This window comes from Electrophorus electricus, chromosome 14 (assembly GCF_013358815.1).
Source record: "Electrophorus electricus isolate fEleEle1 chromosome 14, fEleEle1.pri, whole genome shotgun sequence".
NCBI lineage: Eukaryota > Metazoa > Chordata > Actinopteri > Gymnotiformes > Gymnotidae > Electrophorus > Electrophorus electricus.
This window is the reverse complement of record NC_049548.1, coordinates 16801617-16824762: the sequence shown is the minus strand read 5'-3', so window position 1 is coordinate 16824762 and position 23146 is coordinate 16801617. Positions and strand designations below refer to the sequence as shown.

The 23146-nt window shown below is 38.0% G+C and overlaps 1 protein-coding gene across 1 annotated transcript; it reads left to right on the top strand.

Moving 5' to 3' along the window:
- The first annotated feature begins 3798 nt into the window (after positions 1-3798).
- On the top strand, positions 3799-21513 carry LOC113588312 (cadherin-20). Its single transcript, XM_027027439.2, has 12 exons — positions 3799-3864; positions 8111-8396; positions 11571-11865; positions 12712-12831; positions 14567-14734; positions 15692-15879; positions 16261-16514; positions 17392-17528; positions 18274-18395; positions 18654-18771; positions 19174-19425; positions 19776-21513. Exons 2-12 carry the CDS (start codon positions 8202-8204, stop codon positions 20291-20293), a joined length of 2367 nt encoding a protein of 788 aa, XP_026883240.2. The 5' UTR covers positions 3799-3864; positions 8111-8201; the 3' UTR covers positions 20294-21513.
- The last annotated feature ends 1633 nt before the right edge of the window (positions 21514-23146 follow it).

Below are 23146 nucleotides of genomic sequence, written 5' to 3'. Positions count from 1 at the left end.
CACAGCTCATTTCCTGCAAATATGACATATTTTCATGATTCCTGGCTTATGTTCTGGCATGACTTTTTGAATTATTGTTGCTATTTGTAACCAGGAAACCAGGAAGTAATGTCTACTACCAGTAAGATGTTTCTGTCAAGAACATGACATGGCATTATTCTACAGACCTTTCACATGAGCAAATATGACTAATATATTGGCATTATTTTAGGCATTAGTCTTGAATCACTTTAGGTTTTTAATCCTTTATCTTTTTCACAATTCTTTCCCCTATTAACTTTTTAAGATTGTGCAGACACACACACACACACACACACACACACACACACACACAAAGCATTCACATTTTTACAATGGAAATGTTTGACAAACTACCTTTTAAATCTCCAGCCTACCCCAGATCATTAATTTACTTGTTATCAGTCATTATCTAATTATCTTATTATAATTGTATAATTACTTCCTAAACTCTTCCACCATCTAAAATCTTGTGGAAATGGGCACTTAGTCTCCATCTCCTCCCCTTGCTATGTCTGTTGTGTTGCTATGTCTGATGTGTTGCTGTGACTGCTGTGTTGCTTTTTCTGTTGTGTTGCTGTGACTGTTGTGTTGTCTCTGTCACTGAGGGAAGAGGAATGAGATCCAGCTTTTGGCTTGTCTTGCCTACAGAGGCACTTTGTAGTTGAGTGCACTTTTTGGATGCATCATGTTTAATCTTCATCAGGATGCAAGAAGATTCCTCTTCTCATGCCCAGCAATGGCCAGGATTTGTCTCACCCACCCCTTCCCTCTTTCCTTCTCTATCTCTCTCTTTCACAACCCCCGGTGGGTGTGCTTAAAAGAAGGTGACAGAAAGATGGGTAACAGAGAGTGTTAAAGAGCACAGGGTTTACCTAAATCCTGTTTTGTGACATGGAACTAATAGCTGTGGTTCATCTTCTGATGGCCACAGATGAATGCTTTTATGTATTTTCAGTCCTGCCTCTTGAATCATTTCGACCATTAACAGATGTCATTTTAGAACAGTGAATGAAAGTGAAGATAAATATCTGACTGAAAAGAGCATATCACTGTTTAATTGACACAAATTGTATATATATATATATATATATATATATATATATATATATATATATATATATATATATATATATATATATATATATACTGTGTGTGTATATATGCTCCTATCCATTGTCTTCTCTTTCATGGCCTGGTATCCAGCTCCGTGTTGCAACCAATCCAGCCCCATTGTACTTGGTCAGCCTCTGTACTTCCTTCTCTTCATTATTCCCTCTGTTTTGGTTCTCATTAGACTATCAGGCCTTATTATGTGATCCATCCACTGTTTCTGTCTTTTTATTGTCATATCTAGTAGATTACTTTGCTCATGAATGCTCCTCAGGACCTCTTCATTTGTCACCAATTCCATCCACTTTTTGACTTTTTTCATTCCACGCCATGCCCACATCTCAAATGCTTTCAGTCATCTTTCATCTTTCATCTTTCATCTTACCATATTGCTCAGGTCTCAGACCCATACAGATCCACAGACCAGACCAGCGCTTTACTAATTCTCTTCCTCAGATCCACATTTAAGCCGTTTTCTTTACAGATTCTTGCTGAGAAAGTTATTAAGACCAAATTTTTTTATCTTAAAATTTTAATCCTAATTTTGTTTTAATTGTATTAAAAATAAGTGAGTCAGTATGTTTTTTAGAGGAAACATAACTACTATGGCAACAGGTATCACAATTCAAAGAAAAAAGCAATATAAATTAATCAATAATGCCACATAGAAGTTGATAACTTAGGGAATTTACGTTATAAAAATTAAAGATATAATTTTGATTGAAAAGACCATTAAAAAGGAAACCGTGTTGCTTCCCAATTTAAGATTATAAAGTTAAACAATGCCAAATGTCTGGACGTTTACATTACATATTCAGGCTTTCCACTTTAAATTTAGAAGAGCGAGGATAACTATATACTCCTAAAAGCCATAACCTTCTGATTGCATCCTATTTGGGGCTACCACAACTGTAGCAAATCTATTTCTACGCTAGGCCACAGTCCTTTGTAGCTTTCCTGTCCCTCTTTCCACAAGGACCATGTTATTGCACACCGATTGACCATGTCTGCTCTCAGAAGGGCCTCAGCACACCTCATAAATGCCCCATCGCATTTGTTCTTCAAGTTACCGTTTGTCTCCAGCCTCCTTGATTTCTCCACTCTGTTGAGGAAGCTGGGGGAAAATGCCAGCCATCAGAAACACTCTAGTAGAGTCTTCCCTCCAACTCCCCCACCCCTTCCTTTGACAATAGAGAGAGCTTTGGCTTTTCTGATGGTCTAGTCAAGCGTGCTGTGACAGATTGGTTGGGACACTAACCAGTCAGGTCCTCAAAGAGACAAAGAGGTTGCGAGAGTTCAGGAGAGAAGAATGGTCTGCCAAATGGGAGGGAGACACACTGAAAAGAGGGAATGGGTTGAGGGGGGGGCATTTCACTGATGGAAAGAGAAACCTTGTGACCATCTGCTTTGACGTAGGACAGCAGGCTCTCATCTGTATTTTTAGGGAGCTGTAGAAATGGAGTAAATTAGCCTGTCAGGAAGATTAAAGAGCTGCAGAGAGGGAAGAGGAGAATGAACGAAGACTGAAAGAAACTGAAAGAAAAAGAGGATGAAGACATAGAGAGAGAGAGAGAGAGAGAGAGAGAGAGAGAGAGAGAGAGAGAGAGAGAGAAATAGAGAGAGAGAGAAAGACTTTGTGACATTAAGCCTAGACAGTACAATGGCTAGAGAGAGGTAATGAGAGAATAAGTAAGTGGTCTTTTTGAAGTGGAACCACTGATTTCAATGTAAACCATAAAAAACAACCCTTCCATATATCTCACAATAACAACTGCTAAAATTAAATCAATCTACTTCAAGTTACAATGCCCATAACCACATGGTTCATCTGGAACACTTTGCCATGTCAATTCCATGATTAGATTTATGATTGTCAATGTAGTGCCCATTCAAGGAAATCAGGTGTGCTAACACATCAGATCAGATTTCCATGGCCATGATGAAGTGGCTATATGTGCTCAGGGGTGATAGAACAAACCTCATTTCCTTAAAGTTTACAGAATTTTAGAAAATGAATTGATTTGCCAGAGTCTGAACTCGTGCAGAAATCTCACAGTTTTAAGCCGTTCTTGTGAATGCCCTCACTCATCTTACAGGAGGCACTCTAATTAGAGGTCGACTTTTTTCCCTCTACTTCTCTTCTTCTCCATTCTTTACACAAGTCCCTCTTCATACTGCTCTCCACACTATCACCATCATTAACACACACACACACACAAACCTGCCAACAAAATACACTCCATCCCCCCCACACACACACACTGTTAGACCATCCAAGTGATTTATTCACTTGCAAATCTCAAAAGATGAAGTTTTTCTGCCTCCACTTTCTTCTCTTGCTTTCTCTCTTTCTCTCTCTCTCTCTCTCTCTCTCTCTCTCTCTCTCTCTCTCTCTCTCTCTCTCTCTCTTTCTCACGCAGGCTACCATGTGCACAGTTGCCGGGGCATGCTAAAACTGACTTGAACGCCGGTTGCAGAATTCCTTGCCATTGGTTAGCGTTGACTGTAGGATCCCACACAGCACATAAGCAGAGCAAGCAAGTGGGATTCAGAGGGTAGTGTGAACTGAGAGCTGAAAGTTAAGTGATGCAGTAAAAAAGTGAGAACTGGGCAGGAACACTTACATGCTCCTCAAGGGAACTTAACTGAACGTGGATCAGAAAGCAGCAAAAACCAAAAAGAAAAGCTGGGAGAAGCATATATGAGGCAGAGATAGTTGGCAAGGAAGAAAAGGTAAGAAGCAGAATTCTTTTTCAAACACTTTTGAAAACTCCAGAAAATTAGTTTATGTTTTTGTGAATGTCTTAGTTGATAACTTTGTGTAACCTTAATATTATGTGTATCCCTGTACATGGACTGTGTCATGCCTGGAATAAAGTCTTTGGGACTTTGTGGAGTTTTAATGCTAAAACTGGAAGTTTTAAGAATTGTGGCTTTTGCAAGAGATTGCATGAGAAGTAAAGTTTTGTTTTGATTATTTATTTAGCATTACCACAGAATACAGTGTGCACACTCAAGGACATGTTACGCCCTCCCTGCATTCATTTTTGCTCCTCTCCCCTTTTCTTCTTAAACCAGTATTCTATTACCTGCCTTGCCGTGACAGGTTAAAATAAGTGTGGAGATTGACAAGTGAATTCTCACCAGGGTATTGAGACATCCTAGTCATTATCAGTGTCAGAAGCAGTGATTAATGACCAGCAAAACGGCATACATTATTCATCTTGCTTCAGAATAACAACAGCTCTCCACCAATCATGCAGGCTAACCTCTCTCTGTCCTAAAATCAGAATGGTCTGCGTAAATCATTTGGTAACAGTAGTGATAAATGCTTATAATCTCAAAAGGCTTTTTGCTTCCCTAACTCAATGCATCATAGATTAATATGCATGTGAATATATGCCTAATAAGAGACTTTTAGTGATTAGTAAAATAAGACAGAAGTCATGCATGGCTGTAAAAGAAGCAGGAATAAACTGTTTTGTGGTACCACTGATTACAAACCTTTGCAGATGACACCCATGTGCCATAACATCACAGCCACGTACCAGTGCACAGTGCAAATGTCATTATGGCTGATTTAATTTCCCCAGAAATGACAAGATCTCCATTTTATGATGTCTACAGAGTAATGAGGGTATATAAAAGAGGAGAACTGAAAAGAAAGGGAATATATAATGCTATAAAGGTAGAGGCTGGGTGAACAGTGTTCAGAGCAGACCAATTTTAGACTGCACTCTAGAAACCAGCTTAAACCCACAGAGTCAGAGTCCTACAACTGCTTCTGATAGTGTTCTGTTAAACATAAGGGTGCTTTACAGGACACAGTAAATGTTATAAATTGTGAATTATTTTATATTCCACAACTTATTTTCCTGCATATATGTACCCCCTTTGTGTTATGTTTTAACAGCACTTCATATGTCAAGCCAACTTCCAGCACATGATATGTACTAGAGAATAAAAAGGATCCTGATTTTACTAGAGCTTCTACATGAATTCAATCCACTTTTATAAGCATGAAAGACATCATGTTTGTGTATGCAAGCATGTGTTTATACACCTGACTTCACTTATGAAGGTGGCGAGAGAGCGGGAGGATAGGGGCAAAATGGAATGCAATTCAGTTTTTGGAATGTGAAATTTGATAAGTAACTTATATACCAGGGCTGACGCTTTAACAGGGTAGAGGCAAATCCTCTCTACTTAAAGAGGCTTTTAGCAAATTATTAACCAATATAGGATAAGAAGAGGGCAAGGAATCAAGAATCATAACTATAATGACAACTATATATAACAAAAGGCAAATGTCTCCTGACAGGTTATGTAGTCAATCACCTTCCTGTCCCTTAGCTAAATTACAATTTGATAGTTTTCTCTACACTTAATCTCCTCTTTGAAACTCTACTTTGTATAACCTTGAAACACAGGGACTCGAGGTCAAAGATATGAAGTGCCTTGGTGGTGGTGATATTGGGAACCATGCAAAATCAATTCAGGTTAACAAATTTGCCATGACACAGCCCTCTGTGCCCCCCCCCCCCCACCACCACCACCCCCAAGCACTGAATCACTTCCTCTCTCTATGGCCTCCTGGCCTCTGTAAACATTTGATACAGGGTGCAAGGAATGGAGAATGCAGACATGCTTCCTGTGAAATCAGCCCTGGATAATGCTATAGAATAGAACAGAGGGAGGTTAGTCACTCAGTCACCTACCACAGCTCTGTCAGCCTGGAATGTATGAAAATAGAGTTGAATGGGACATCATTTACATACATTCTCTATAGTTAACATTTTTACACCAAAAGGTCAAATAGTATATTGTGTACCAGTTTCATGTTTTCTTAATATTTGTGAATTGAATAGGCTTTAGCTTTCTGTATATCATTCTGTGTATGAAAATACAGTATGATAATGTTTGGACATAGGAAAACATCAACATGTAAGTTGTTTTTCAGAGTGCCTCTGTGTGTTTGTGTGTGTATGTTTTATGAATGTGTGTATGTGTGTGTGGGTGTGTGGGCACGCGCACATGTGCACGTGTGCGCCAGTGCATGCTGCAGCTGCTGGAAGTAGCTTGAAGGAATATATTGTTTAGGAGATCTCATTCACAGTCTGCTTGCATCTTTAGGAATCTGTGCTTGGTAAAGGAGTGCAGGAAGCCACGGTATTTTTGTCCCTTACACTCTACAGTATAGCAGAGTGAAGAATTACACATACCACACTCCTAGCAAAAAGGAAACTCCTGCTTTCTATGAATAGGATTTTCTCTTGTACCAGACAGTACAAATGTACGTTCCCTAACTAATTTTTATTTTAAATCCCAGTGACCTTGTAGTAAGAATGGCTTCTCTTGTCCTCAATCAGACAAATCTCTCTCATGTGGATCCTGTAACATTCTCTCCCTCTGCTCTTCTAGCCTACTATCCATAGGTGTGTGGCAAAGCCCAGCTACCCTTAAAAAAATAAAATGAAGTATAACATTAGCCCCTGAAAGATGTGTGTATTGTTTAGCCAGAACAATAATATAGCATGTCAGCTCATTAGCTGTGACAAAATGGTGGTGAATGCAGGGGTGGGAGTGTTGGTGAGGGAGTGGTTGAGATTTGACCCTACTGGTGGAGCTGCAAAGGACAGGCAGAAGGGGGGCTGGGGGGATGGCTTAAGAAGAAGCTCATTTGACTTCATAATGGCAATGAGCCTGCTGAACTAGTGAAAATGGCTGATACAGGAGGGAGGGAACCACGTTGTTCTGCCAAGGAAGCCCATGGGAAACTAAAGCTTAAGAGAGTCAAGGCAGCAAAAAAACAACTGAGGGACCCAAACTCTTGGATACATCTTCCCCCACCCACCTATCCCAGCTGGACAAAACGGTTCTGGCTGTACAAAAGAAACACACCCCCATGCCCTCAACTGGTTCATGAGGCTTTTTAGTGGTGATGAAGTAAGGTTCAAGAGTCTGATGGCGCGCAGGACTCTACAATGCCCACCTCCTTCACACAGAAGAATGAAGTGAGGCCGGCTCCTTTTCTCAGCGCTGCTCTTTTGTTTCATGCAGTATGTCTTGCAGACCATTGGTGGTCTACCATCCTCTTCCACACATGGCCATTCTTTTCTTTCCAGAGAAAAAGAGACCCTCTTTGTGTTAAATAAAAAAATGAACAGATGGTATCTGTCTGATAAAAATAGAGAAAAGGCCCAAATGTCATGAGGTGATGCTTGTTGTCCCTCTTTGTTTTGTTTCATTTTTTTTATGCATGAAAAATTAATTATAAAAATTACCTTGTTTAGAATGTGTTGCTACTGAAAATTAATCATAGAGTAACACACCAGTCATTTGAATATATTTCTGTTTGTAATTTTTTTTGTTCTTTTAGCGTGGCAATCGTAGCAAAGCACCTACACAGAGGTGTCTGTGCCTGTTTGTTGATATGCTATTGATTATAACATTGTACTGTGTATTGTATAAAGCATTGTTGCCAGTATGATGCAGCATTGGGAAAATGAGAAGGGAAGATCACCTTTTGTGTTGTTTCACTGTAACCGAGCTCCAAGTAGAGAGACAGAACAAGTGAGGGGGTAGAGAGTTGAGATTCTGCACAGAGGTGATGAAGAACCAACGTCTGGAGGGGCTGGAAAGTCTTCAGGCCCTTCATCTGAGACCTCTCTGCTTGTTTTGATTGTTTTTCTTTGAACAAATCTGTTATTTCAGCGGCCATAGAAGTACTGATTTGCTACTGCCTCTAATTAGATACAAGGCAGGTTGTGTTTTTGTTAAGAATATTCTCTTGACATTAATTAGACATAATAATGTTTCTCAGGGCTGCTCTGCATTTTGGATTGCACTTTTTGTTTCTTCATAATTATGGTTAGTGTCATTGGTGCCATAGTGTTGTATACAACTTAAATAGTTTTAATATAGGAGTAGAAAACAATATTGGAATGTATAACTCACTTATCTTTGTATGTTTTAACAGAGATCCACCTGAATTGTAAAACAACAAAGAGGAACGCTGAAGATCCCTTCATGAGAACTGAATTCCTGGCCTAAGAGATTTCATCACTACTATGGCTGACTTGTTTCTGAGGAAAAGAAACTTTATCATAGTTGTCATTGTTTTGACAACACTGATTCAGGTATTGGTCGGAAATAAAACTACTATGAGAGCAAAATCCTTGAGAAGAGCAAAGAGAGGATGGGTTTGGAATCAGTTTTTTGTTCTTGAGGAATATACAGAACAAAAACCCCTTTACATCGGAAAGGTAAGGGAGATCCATAGTTCACAATCCAAAATATCTTTAGGTATTAAAGAATAATTCAAAGCCTTGTTTGCAGACTTAATGGTGCAATCGCAATTAACATTGCAACTGACTTTTGGGAAATCTAGACCTGTTATATTCCACTATACGTGGATTATTTTAGAACAGTTTTTCTACAAAGTATTTGAGTAAAATTGTTAGTTTTAATTAAATGAATTTATTAGTAGGTGAGATGTCACCTTTAGTGCACTGTGTAGGTGCAGTTGGTGAGTTCAGATATCTATAAGCATTAATTCCACACTCATGGTTTCAGCCACTTTGTGGTGTAAGGAAACTGAATGCAGTGCAGTTTATGAATGGCAATTTACAGTATGACCTCTGTCCTTATTATTTATATTACTGATGCAATAATAGTAGCTATATATTACCCCTGCACAGAACTATGAATAGGGTGTGGCTGCAAGAGAAACAGACTGGTGAGACAGATGTCATAAGTAAGGAAAGACAGAAAAAAAGTGAAACACACACTGTGAATAGAAATAGTGGACCTTATTCAAAACCTTATTCATCAGAAAAGATGGACACTAATTCTTGGTCAAGTATATAGAAAGAACATACAATAGTTTCCATTCTTTATGCTTCAGCACCATGGATAGGTCAGGTTGTTTTTTACTGGAAATATGATGCTTATACAGAATCAGACATAACCTAAATGGGAGCCTTTTTTTTCAAACAACTTTTTTTCAGTTAGTTTAAGCAGTGGAGTAGTGTTGCCATCTGAGTTGGATTTGAGGAGACACAGAAAACTAAAAGTCTAAAGCTGAAATGGAACCCAAGATACAGAACTGTACATCAGTTCTTCTTCTTCTTCTTCTTCTTCTTCTCTGTACTATTTATGTCTTTTTGCCAGACATAAAAGCAGCCTAAAAAAGGTATCTTTGCCAACTCACTGACTGGCAGTGAAATGTCCATGCTAAATGAACTTCAGCACATCTGGCTTGCTAACTAGAAATTTATCTACATTATTGATAGACACAAAGTTCTTAAAAGTGAAGACCACAAATACCTGGTTGCTGTGAAGACTTATAGTTATTCTACCTTTACTCATATAATTAGGTAAGTAATCATAATTATGGTGTATTACATTTAAGAATGAACACTTTTAGTATGTTTAGCTTTGTTGGTGATTAAATTTTACCAAGTGTGGAAAAAAATTATTTTTACTACTCAGGACTGGCAAACATAAGGCACTACTAGCAAACCAATAGACATCTTTATTAGCTATCTATGTAGCTAACATAAAAGATCAGTAACATTTTAACATATCAACATATTGGTCCTCCCAAGATTTCTTTCTTAATTCCACCCAAGGAGTTATTCCTTGCTACTCGGTCCACTGGCTTTGGCATTATGGATCTGGACTCATACATTTGTAAAACTGCTTTTACAATGTGAAAACACATTGTAAAAGGCACTATATAAATTGTAAAGGCACCATAAAAATTGCAAAAGTAAATTTGAGATGAATTTGGCTTGTATTTAATAGACACTCACTGCTGCCTGATGTCAAACTGAGTTGACTGTTAGAGAGAAACTAATTAATCTTTTTAAACCCAGTGAAATCACAAACAATAGTATTCTTGTGTACTCCTAGCAACAGATGTCTTTGCCATTTCAAACCCTGAATCAAACCTCGAGTCCATCAGAATGAGGTAACCTTCTTAGCTATTGTGTTACTTGAGGGCCTCTAATGTGTTCTTGCCATAGCAACGAAAACGTCATGCAGTTTTGTTTTTTTTTAATTGAATCATTTTGTCATATTACATATATTGTTATATTATAATAGAACTGAACCTATCAGCAAGTGTTCTCAATCTGTATATTGCGATACAGATGTAATATTGTCCTTCATGGGGAAATAATCAGGTATAGCACGAATACATACTATGGAAAAGCACGCACATTCCTTGCCCAGTCATTGTAAGAATAATGTAAAATTACTTTATGCTCTTTGGTAAGAGCATGGATTATGACTCAGTCATTGTGTTTGAGCTACACACGTGATTTTAAGGTTTTCAGCAGGTCCCTTAGCAAGTCATGGTTGCACTGCTTTAAGTTGTCATTGTAACGGGGCTGCTCGAGTACCGAAGGGCGTGGAGCAGGACATACAGACTCTCTCGACTTGGACGAACATTTATCACACACAACGTTTCGGCACTCACATATAACATAAACGATGAACATGAACACAATATGGTTAACAACGACGAGACTAACCATAACATCACGCTACACCAACAGTGACTGACACACTGCACACTTTGACACAGGTTTATATACATAAAGACAAGACAAAGTGCAGGAGTGGCCACAAACAAATATCCTCCCACTACACGTGGCGGGCCAAACCACGTGACTCATGGGAGGCGAGTGTTCCATAACAGTCATGTGCTCTTCTTTACACATTTGGAGGAGGACTAGGACATACCATAATAATTACATTTTGGTAATTATCTGATGTGCAATTATTTGTGTAATTTGTGTGTAATTATTTTCTCTTAAATTTTACACACTAAGAAAGTTGAAAAAAAAAAGTGGGCCTGGCATGTTAAACACATGGCACAATAAATATTTGACTTCACACTAACAATTTGTTACTAACAACAAAGATTTATGGCAAATAAAAGTGTGATATTCTGATATATAAAATCAGGTGGTTTTGAATTATTTAAACTCAAGTGCCCTTGTCTCTTTCAAGAATTTCACTTTAACTTCATTAGATGACTGTGAACATGCTGTCTAGAGTCAGATTGCCAACTGGCAGCAAGCATGTAAAAGGTGTGTACATAAAATGACTGAAACTTGAGTGCCCCAAATCAGAACTTAGCTTCAGTCATTAATGTAAAAGGGGGTGTGTTTCTAATTTGTTTTTAGCTAATTAGCTTACTTGTTTAATTGAGGGAACTGAAAGAATGAGCAAAAAATATATATGTGTACAGTATATGCTTCTATATAACTAATTATGCCTGAATTTTGCATTATCTCTTGAAGTCTTCTGTCTGACACCAAAACTAATGCCGTAAAATATTTCTGCTTTTAAAAATGTCCAAGTAGACTTGCATTTCATTGCCACCAATACGAGTGGACTAATAGCACCTGTTTCCCTGTCTTCTTCAGCTTCACTCAGACATGGACAAAGGTGATGGCTCCATCAAATATATTTTATCAGGGGAAGGTGCAGGCACTACTTTTACCCTTGATGACAGCACTGGTGACATCCATGCCATCCAGAGGCTGGACCGGGAGGTGAAGGCCCAGTATGTGCTCCGAGCCCAGGCTAGACAACGTGAGACAGGCCACCCGCTGGAGCCAGAGTCAGAGTTTATTGTAAAGATTCAGGACATCAATGACAATGAGCCTAAGTTCCTGGATGGACCATACTTTGCAACTATACCTGAGATGTCTCCCATTGGTACAGTATCCATAGAAACTATATATTTTGTGCACTGTAGTGTAAAGTGTAAAGTTTGGCATATAAGAGATCTTTTTTACTTACCTAATTATCTTTAACTTTAATCTGCATGTGTGGTAGTTCCTCTCCCAATTAATTTAGTTCAGTTTAGTTAAATATGTGATGGTAATATCACCTCTAACAAAGGGTTTTTTTATGTCAAATTATGTTTTCATTTTGTGTCAAAACATAATTAAAATTTATATAACAATACAACATAAAGAACAAAATATTGTATTATTCCACTTTCTAGGGGAAAAAAATGGCTCAATTATTTCAAATCCTTACTGATTATATACCTTTGTGCGGGTCTCTTCTTATGCCAAACCAACTCCTTTATTTGTGTTCTCCAACATTCCTCAAGGGGCAGGTGGGTAAGGTGAGTTTTGCAGGGGTGTTTCTTACATAAGATTTACACCACAGTGAACTATTGATGGATAAAACTTAACAGAAAAGTTAATAAGCCTGACACACATGTCTGAGAAAAGTCTTTTCTTATTTGAATTTTGTTTGAATTTTTAATTTTAATTTGGTTTTAATTTCAACAGATGGTTGCATTTTTCCCAGTTTAGGATGAAATTGATAAACAGCAATTTCCATGATGAGACAATTCTTAATTAGTATTCAAGTCAAGTGTCAATAGGATTTTTATTATCATTCCAACTATATACAAATATACGGTGAAACAAAATTTCTCCAGGACCATGGTCGTGGTCGTCTCTCTCATGACTCTTCATTTAGAGAGTAAGAATATTATGAATCCTGAAATATTTTGTTATTCTTATTCCCTCTTTCCTGTGTCCCTAGGCACGTTTGTAATTCAGGTGACAGCAACGGATGCAGATGACCCATCATATGGTAACAGCGCTCGGGTAGTCTACAGTATTCTGGAGGGTCAGCCTTATTTCTCTGTAGATCCTAAGACAGGTAAGAGAAACAGAATCACAGATTCTTTCAATAATATGGTTAATCATCATGATATAAGAGCTATTTTAAAACTATTTGTTAACCTCATTGGAGACAATTTTTATTCAGTTCACCTTTTTGCAACATATCTAAACTAAAGGGCAGAAATAATGGTATTAGTTTAGGAGTTTTTTCATTTCGAACTCAAGCTCCACAAAATGGTGAAGTGCAGGTTTGTAATGAGTACAGATATAGCAGTCTGATAAGGGTAAACTTGGCCTTGCTAGGTGAAACACATTAGGTATGTCAGCTGCCTATGTTTGCCCTTATGGAGAGCATAGTTTTATGCAGGTGTGAAAAAATGCTATAAATTAAGAATCCTTTCAAAAATGGAAGTGTTTATAGTTTATTTTAATCAATTAACAAAATGCAGTGAATGAACAGAAGAGAAATCTAAATCAAATCAATATTTGGTGTGACCACCTTTTGCCTTCAAAACAGCATCAATTCTTTTAGGTACACTTGCACACCGATTTTCAAAGAATTCGGCTGGTAGGTTGTTCCAAACATCTTGGAGAGCTACCCACAGATCTTCTGTGGATGTAGATTTCCTCAAATCCTTCTGTCTCTTCATGTAATCACAGACAGACTCGATGATGTTGAGATCAGGGCTCTTTGGGGGCCATACCATCCCTTCAAGGACTTCTTGTTCTTCTTTATGCTGAAGATAGTTCTTAATGACATTGTCTGTATGTTTGGGGTCATTGTCCTGCTGCAGAATAAATTTTGTTGCCAATGATACGACCTCCCTGATGGTATTGCATGATGGATAAGTATCTGCTTGTATTTCTCAGCATTGAGGACACCATTAATCCTGACCAAATCTCCAACTCCATTTGCAGAAATGCAGCCCCAAACTTGCAAGGAACCTCCACCATGCTTCACTGTTGCGCTGCAGACAATCATTATTTTACCGCTCTCCAGCCCTTAGCTAAACAAACTGCCTTCTGCTATAGTCAAATACTTCAAATTTTGACTCATCAGTCCAGAACACCTGCTGCCATTTTTCCGCAGATTCTATGTTATCGTGCATAGTTGAGTTGCTTGACCTTGTTTCCATGTTGGAGGTATGGGTTTTTGGCTGCAACTCTTTGATGAAGACCACTTCTGCCCAGACTTCTCCAGACAGTAGATGGGTGTACCTGGAACCTCACCTTGGTAGCAGTTTGACTGTTCATCACCCAGTTTTAAGCTTCCTACACAGCTGTTTATGTTTCAGTAATCACTGTGTTTCAACCTACATGTGAAATTGATGATCATTTGCACCTGTTTGGTATAATTGCTAGATCATACACCTGACTTTAATCCTACAAAACCCCTGACTTTGTGCAAGTTTACCTATAAGAATTGATGCTGGTTTGAAGGCAAAGGGTAGTAACACCAAATATTGATTTGATTTAGATGTTTCTTTTGTTCACTCACTTTGCATTTTGTAAATTGATAAAAAATAAACATTTTGTATATTTGAAAGGATTCTTAGTTTACAGCATTTTTTTCACACCCACCTAAAACTTTTGCACAGTGCTGTACAATAGTTCCGGTATTGGTCAGAATTAATAATATGGAAACTCTTTCCTATAAACAAATATTTGAGTGCTTGTTTATACTGTATCTGTATGTGTCTGTCTGCCTTCCTGTCTCTCTCTTTCTCCCTTTCTACCTCCCTCTCTCTGTGTATCTGATCTGTTTACTGCAGGTGAGGTGCATGTGTCCTTGGCAGACATGGATCGGGAGGTTAAAGAGCAGTACCATTTGGTTATTCAGGCTAAAGATATGGGAGGACAGCTCGGGGGTCTGGCTGGCACCACTACAGTTAACATCACACTCAGCGACGTCAATGACAACCCACCCAAATTCACCAAGAGTAAGGGCATTTATTCCTCTAAACTACAGTCTCTCCTCCCTCATGGCTTGCAGTTCTGGGTCCTCCTGTAATTGAATTATATACATGAACATTACAATTCTGATTTGATTCCAAATCCCCCTTTTTCCTGCCTTACTATCGTTGTTCCAGCTCTATCATTCTTAATGACCCATTTCTGTTCCCCTCTGTAAGGTTCACCAAAGGTCATAAGCTCATCTGGTAACCATGACAACCCTGTCTGTCTGCTTTATGGGTGGTCTTGCTTTGTCCATGGCAAAGCAAAAGCCCCAGTTATGATTACCTCATATGTGTACATACACCTATGCATTACTTTTTCAGCAGTGGATAGACTCTCTTACCATGAGCAACTTACATTGATCAGTAGACAGCACATGTCCGCCCTGGGAATCAAACTTACGACCTTGGTGTTGTGAGCATGTTTTTGCACCTGCTTTATTAGTTAAAAAAAGTAAAACATAGTGTCCTTCAAACACAATGAATGTATACAAAGTCTGTGGCACTAAGTGGCCCTTTATTAAATAAGTCAGGTGAAATGTTTAGAACCAGCATTCAAGGATCCCTGAAGACATTTGGCTCCCTCTACAGGAGAAAAAGAAGTACAGCAGTCATATCAGTTACACTGAAAACAGGTATACAGTTCTTATGAAAGAACACTATAGAAGTGCCTAGTTTATTGTTTTCCATACTCAAAAACCTGATTTGTCTTCTATTACGTTTTTGATCATTTGCTGATGTATTAATACATGTGTGGTGTAGAAGGAAATATGTTGACTAGACTAGTGGTGCAGTCCTCTATGTGGCTCTCTACCCCTGCCAACTGAATCATGCTGACTCTCTTGTGTTTGTATATTTTACACTGTAATTACTTCAAAAGTTATTACTTCACTTTGCAGATTTGATGTGATATTTAGTATTTTTCACCTTTCTCTCTCCCAGAGTTGTATCAGATGAGTGTTCTGGAATCGGGCCCAGTGAGTTCAGTAGTGGATCGAATTGAAGCCAAAGATCGTGATCTGGGCATTAATGCTGAAATGAGATATAGCATCATTGACGGTGATGGACGAGACACCTTTGACATCAGCACTGATGCCAGCAACCTGTATGGTGTCATCACTATTAAAAAGGTAGTTACCGAAATGTATAAGACTCCCAGATACCTCAGCAGTCAGTAACTGAGAGCAAGGAAAGTTGTAGTGTTGCTATACTTCAGCAGGTTTGTTCTGATAATGTTATGCAAAAGCCTGTGTCAACAACCTTGTGTGCCACTTGTCACAACTCCTGATTTAAGCTCTAATGGACAGAGTTTGTATAAAGAATAGTAATGCCACAGGTCTATTCACTAGGCATTCACAGATCAGTGATTTTTTTTAAGCATAATTGAGAGGTTAGCTTCTTGCTAAAGAAGCCAGGAATAAGTGGCTAGGGAGTTAAGTTAAATAATTAGTTATTTTTACTGAATTTGCTTATTTGCCCTCAGTGTATATGTGCTTTTTTGTCCGTTTCAGCATCTGGATTTTGAAAGAAAGCGCAGCTACACTCTAAAAGTGGAAGGCTCAAATGCTCACATTGACCCCCGCTTCATTAACAAAGGATTATTCAGTGATGTGACAATTGTCCATGTGAGTGTAGAAGATGTGGATGAGCCTCCGGAGTTTGAATATCCATTCTACTATGTGGAGGTGCCCGAGGATGCGGAAATAGGCACCATCTTAACAATGATATCTGCTAGAGACCCTGATGTTGCAAACAGCTCAGTAAGGTGAGAAGCAGTTCAGCAAGCCAGCTCAGAGCCAGAATCTCTCAGTAATTGCTAATGAGAATAATATTAGCCTAAAGGCATTACAATTAGTATTCCATGATTTAGTGAATGCCATATAAGCCAGCACACTACATTTCAGTATAAAACTCCAGGTTGGAATGCATTCTTTCACCAATACCATATAAATATTTGTTCCTTGTATTCTGTGCATGTAAAATGCTATTGCCATGACCATCATATTTATATATAGTCTTATATATTATATATAGTCTTTGAAAGGAAACACAAACATCCAGTATTGGTGAAACGACCAATAAGTTAATTTATTTATATTGAGTATATTTTGTAGCCAGGATTTATATACTGAAGCATTATTTGGCTAAGATGCAAAAAGAGATAGCACAAGAGATGTATAGTAAACACATACAGAAAACCCATATCCCTGTCTTTCTACAACATACTGAAATATTATGTGAAATTATGGAAACATGGAAATAAGTGAAATGGGAATTGTTTTTGGTTTTAGTGTATGTATTTACTTATTGATTTATTTCTTGGAGCACAATGGTGTTTTGTGTGAATGTATGTTCAGGATTTGTGCTTCTTTTTTTGTTTGTGCGTGTACGCACATTTCTACATTGTGTTCATTACACTTCAGGTCTCAAGCAGACTTAATTTAGTTAGCCATGATGAAATCATTGCACTATATCTACATGCTAATTAGAACATATTAGAACTCACACAAACTGTCATATGCAAATGCATATATACAAACCAAAGCTCACACATCCTGACAGATTGCTATGGAAATAATAAATTAGTATTATTATTAGGCAATATTTTTGCTATAACTAGCTTTCCTCTGCATTTTTGTCAGGTACTCTATAGAGCGTATGAGTGACCCTGACAAGTATTTCTACATGGACATCACCAGTGGTTCTCTGATAACAGTACTGCCTTTGGACAGAGAGGAAGTCACTTGGCACAATCTCACAGTTTTAGCCATGGAGATGAGTGAGTAGACACAGATGCACACACTGGAATTAACTGTCTATATTTCTACTGTTTTGACTCCAAGTGGATCAGTGAACCACTGTAAATATACCAGTACAGTTTGCCCTCAACTGCTTAAGTACAATTGTTAAAACTCTTTAAAAAAAAACACTGCATAACTTGTTCATAACTTGTTTACATACATAACTGTTAGAATGAAAAGTTTTTTGGTTTTTTTTTTTTCTGTGCAGTTGTCTGCAACTGGCATAGTATAAATTATTCTGTCAGTTAAAGGTCAAAATCTATCCAACCCAAATTTACATTTGTAATCAAAGGTCTCATCACTAAAGTTATTTACTTCACATATGCAGAACAAAATGGTGCAGTCTTTCAATTTCATATGCAAATCAAATATGCTTGTTTTAATTTGCAGTCCAAAAGTACATTAGGTAAATGTACACCTAATTCCATACATTATCTTCAAACTGTGAAGGTAATGCTTAAAATGGTGAAAAAATGCTTCTGCCCCATTCAGTAATATTAAATAACTCTTTTTGGGACACACTGTAGAGTAACAACTATTCTTAAGTTTTCTAAAAATATATATTATTTTAAATAATTAAAACATGCTGCAATATATTTATTGGTTATAATGTTCCAATGCTTTGTTAAAAATGAACCTCATATTAATGCAAAAAAAAGGAAATCTTGAACTGAGCATTAACATCACATGATAACGATATGTGTGCATTGGTGTCTCTCATAGATAATCCATTGATGATTGGAAGCGTGTCTGTCGCCATAAAGGTCCTAGACGTAAATGATAATCCACCATCACTAACGCAGTACTATGAGGCTTTTGTATGTGAAAATGCACAGGCAGGACAAGTAAGAATACATACTCACTCTCTCTCTTGCTCTCTTTTTCTCACTTACACACACACACACACACACACACACACATTAAACAAACCAGCCAACTCAAAAGTTAAATTGAGTAAGACAGCTGAGTAAATTCACTGTTAATTATGAATTGGTGCTTAAAGAGTTGTTATATCAGGCTTAAGTATTTTAGAAATTCAGTGATTGGATACTTACATCAATCCTTAAATAAAATGGGTCAATGTGCTTTGTGTTTTGGGTCAGCTGATCCAAACTGTGACAGCTATAGATCCAGATGAACCAACTGGGGGACAGCATTTCTACTACAGTCTAGCACCTGAAGCAGCAAATAATCCCAACTTCACACTCAGGGATAATCAAGGTGAGAATGACCAGGACTATTACATCACTAACTATGAGTGCTACCTGTCTGACTGTGGTTATGCATGGCAGATTGGGGATTGGATTTTTATGTCTATTTAATGGCAAATTCTGCAATCTATTGTGAGCTACTGTGTACCCAATCACAAATCCCTTGTATGAATTTACATACTTGGGCAATAAATCCAGATGCACTTTTGCTCAGTTGCTTAAAGCCTTGAAAAAATGAAGGGAAAAAAGAAATGTGAAATCAATAGCACTGGGACTGAGTATTTTCCATGTTTGAGAATTTCCCTAGGTATATGCACTCTGAAATGTCTCATATTTTGATTAAGAAGATAATTAAGGTGTTTTGATGTTGTGCCACACACTTTCTAAATGTATTCCTCCCCTCCTCCACCAGATAACTCAGCATGGATATTAACCCGTCGTGGGGGATGGTCATCTCAGACCCAGAATATCTATTATCTACCCATCTTTGTATCAGATGGAGAACAACCTGTACACTCCAGCACTAGCACTCTCACAATCCGTGTGTGTAGCTGTGATGTGGATGGTAATGTGTTAACCTGTCTCGCTGAGGCCTCTATTCTTCCAGTCAATCTAAGCAGAGGAGGCCTCATAGCTATCCTCACCTGTATCTTCATCCTGTTTGGTAAGAAACATCACATAATGAACCAGCAATATAACCCAGTTCAATCAAAATGTATAAAAAAATTACAAAACAAACCTAATTTTTGGCAAACAAATTGGCAAACAAATCGGCAAACAAACCTACTTTTTTTTTATCTATACCTTATTATTTATCATATTTTTCCTCTTGTGGTATATGGAATTTTCCACAAATTTGTATTATTGATTTAGTTAGCAATTCTATAGCTCAGTAATTGTAGTACTTCAGTGCATGGTCAACTAAAGTGAAGGAAAAATTCCAACTTGTGTCTGAAAAGTGTTTATGATATTATAAACTTGTGATACCAAAACCTTATTTTCTCCTCTCCTTAGTGATGCTCATGCTCATGCTGACCCTGCAGAGACACAGGAAGAAGCCTTACTTGACCAACGAGGAGGAAAATGTGCACGAGAACATAGTATGTTACGATGACGAGGGTGGCGGAGAAGAGGACACAGAAGCTTTCGACATCGCTGCACTCTGGAACCCTCACGCGGAACCCGTGCGCTATGCTAAACTACGTCAGGACATGTTGCCTGAGATTCAGAGCCTGTCGCGCTATGTTTCTCAGACCTGTGTTGGGGGTGTAAGTGAAGATGGTAGTAACGTGTACAGCTACATGCTAACGAAGCTTTATGAAGCCGATTTGGACCCCAGCGCGCCACCGTACGATTCCCTTCAGACGTATGCATATGAAGGCGAGGGCTCTGTGGCGGAGTCACTCAGTTCTCTGCAATCTCCTGCTTCACATTCTGATCATGATTATGATTATCTGAACGACTGGGGGCCACGCTTTCACAAACTAGCGGAAATGTATGGTGTGATTGAGAGCAAGAGCAATATATGGTAGAGATGTCATGCTTACATAAAAAGAGGCGTGTTGTCATTTGGAAATACAGCAATTAAAACCAGGGAAAAGTGAGATCAAGAGAAGAGAAGAGAATGGACAGAAGGATGAGATGGGAAAGTATGTCAGGAAAGCTGATCTACAGACTGCTGTGTATTTTAACAAAGATGATTGAGGGGTAAATCAGAAACAGAATAAAAACAGGGAGAAAAGGGGCGGAAGGAGATGCTGACCAGTTGGGTAGACAAAGGATATTTAAAAAATGAGTGCCACGCATCATAATGACCTCTAATATCCACTGCTGCTCAAAATATGTCCAGACCAAGACACTGGCAGTTCTGACATTGGACCACTCAAACTGGAAGAAAGATGCTTCAAGTAATCATCAGACATATGATGAGGCAGGATTTAATTTAGCCCTTATTCTAGTCATTAAGATGAGTGACAGATCAGATTCATTTAGATTTGTTAGGAAATTATGCTGGATCGAGGCACACTTGCGCATCTCATCACCGGTGCCAAGGCTAGTTCCTGCTGCAAGAGGGTATGTATCCACAGTCCTTGCTCTGTCATCTGTTGTCTGCTAAATTGACAGGAGCAAGACAAACCCCAGACTGTTGATTCTATAGACATTGTTTTTGATTGGAGAATAGACATGCTTTCTATCATGTTCCATATGTGAGTTTGCAGTCAGCACAAAATATTGCGTTCTATTGAATGGGATTTAAAACCGTCATTTCAGCCTTTTGGGCATCTTTATTTATATTGCTTTTGTGCAGATATTTATTGTTTTAATATAAATTATTTTTGAAGTATGTTCAAGATGCTGAGATTATTACAGACTAGACATCATAAAAAGCTGATAAATTCATGCATAATAGAGATCCTCTACAGATTCAGTGATTGATATTCAATGTATTGATTTGTTTTATATTATAGGAAAATTGTTAAATTTGACAGTTTGTTTGGCTGTGATCATGCATTTTCAGCAAAGCAGCTGAGAAGAATATCACCAGAGGAGTCTGTAAAACTACACATCCATTACTCACTGAGCTTATATAAAAAAAATTTTTAAGTTAAAATTCTTTTCCATGGTACCAACATTAAGTGCCAAAATACAAAAGAAAATTATTCTCCAGAACAATGCCAAAAAGTTGTCCACTGGGTAATGATGGAAGTCTACTTGAAATAATGTATATTGTATCAGTAACACCAAGTGAGAATTTGAGTGTACATATTTTTTATATGCTTAATAAAGACCAGTCTTTTCAGATCTGTGATTCAGATATCCCTTCATTGAATGTTTAGAAATTTGTGGCAGTTGAAGTGTCTCAACTTAGAATATGTTTTTGCAATATACTTTTCAGATCATTTACTACAAAAATACTTAGACTACTAAGAAACCTTAATTTAACTGCATAAAGCAAACTGGCTAAAGCAACAGAACTGAACAAATTAAAAAAGGAACCCAAGTTCTCAAGAACCCAATGAGCTCAGTAATCAGATTCCTTTGATCTCCAGTATGGTTTTCCATAAGCATTGCCACTTATGGAAATATGACTTGGCAAAACAATAGTTTATCAAAATGAAAAATTCATGTGATCAATGGACTGTCCACTCACAAGCCTTCTTCCTTAATGGTTTAGGAAAAGCTAATGCCAAAATTGCATTTTAAATGCAAAATCAGCTACAGACAGTTCTCTACTTTACTACCTTGAGAAGATGCAACAAAGGGTCTATGACTCAAAAGTAGCTCTGCCCTGCCCACCCCCACAGGGACAACTGTTGTCAGACAGCTGAGTGTCAGTTAACTCCAGGGACAATGGTTTGACATTTTGCTAGAATATTGATTGAGCCAACACCTCCATGTAAAAACCAGTCAGTAACAACTGCACCCACACATACAAATTGTCCAACAGCACACTGAAGGGTTTACTTTCACACAAAGGAAACCATTTGGCTTAAACTGGATTTCCTGAGCACTGGCTAGAGAACACCAAAAGAGGGGAGAGAAAAAAAAAAAAAAAAAAAAAGGCACACAAGTGTACATATGTCAAAAGTGCTTTATTCAAATCACTGTATAAAAGTGAGTTGTGATTAGTTATAAACAGATTGAAATCATGATTGTGATTAAAAGGTGATGGTAAAAGTGCTCTCATCCATTTGGTTCGTGCGCTAGTGTCATCAGCATCATGTGTCTCTTCTGTGAAGTTCTGGAGAAAGTGTATTCCATTGCACCAATAAGAGAAATATATTAAATATTTAATTAGTCTGTCAACATATAACACATTCCTCCAAACTACTTTATTATACTCAAAAAAAAACTCACTAGTATGGAGAAAGAAAAAGTAAATGCTTCATCTTCACAGGATTTTGGTCCTACATTACTGCAAATAACTTCAGCCCTTCATATGGCTGTTCAGTTACCACAGTGAGCTATGGTACAACCATGGCCAGAACCAAGGACAGACCCTCCTCCTCCCCCCCACCCCCTTTTAGTTTACCGATTAATACACTTAGAGCAGAAAAGGTTTAAATCTTTCTGGGTTACATGGGCTAGAGAGACACTCCACTGATTAACCTCTACAGCACTAATCAGACTCTTGTCCAGAGTGAGTCACAGTAGTGCTTTGCTGCTGAAGCTTCCTTACCTTGTGCCTGTGCACATTGTTTTTGTTTATTGTGGGTCATTATCCTCCCTCCACTTTTGGTACTTTCAGTATCTGATATCTGCAAACCTCCCTTCCTTGACTTCTCTTTCAAGGAGAAGGGGAGGGAGAAATAATTTTACACACAGTTATGGCAGGGTAGATGATATCAAGATAAACATTTTACCTTTCGGTTTCTGTGAAATGA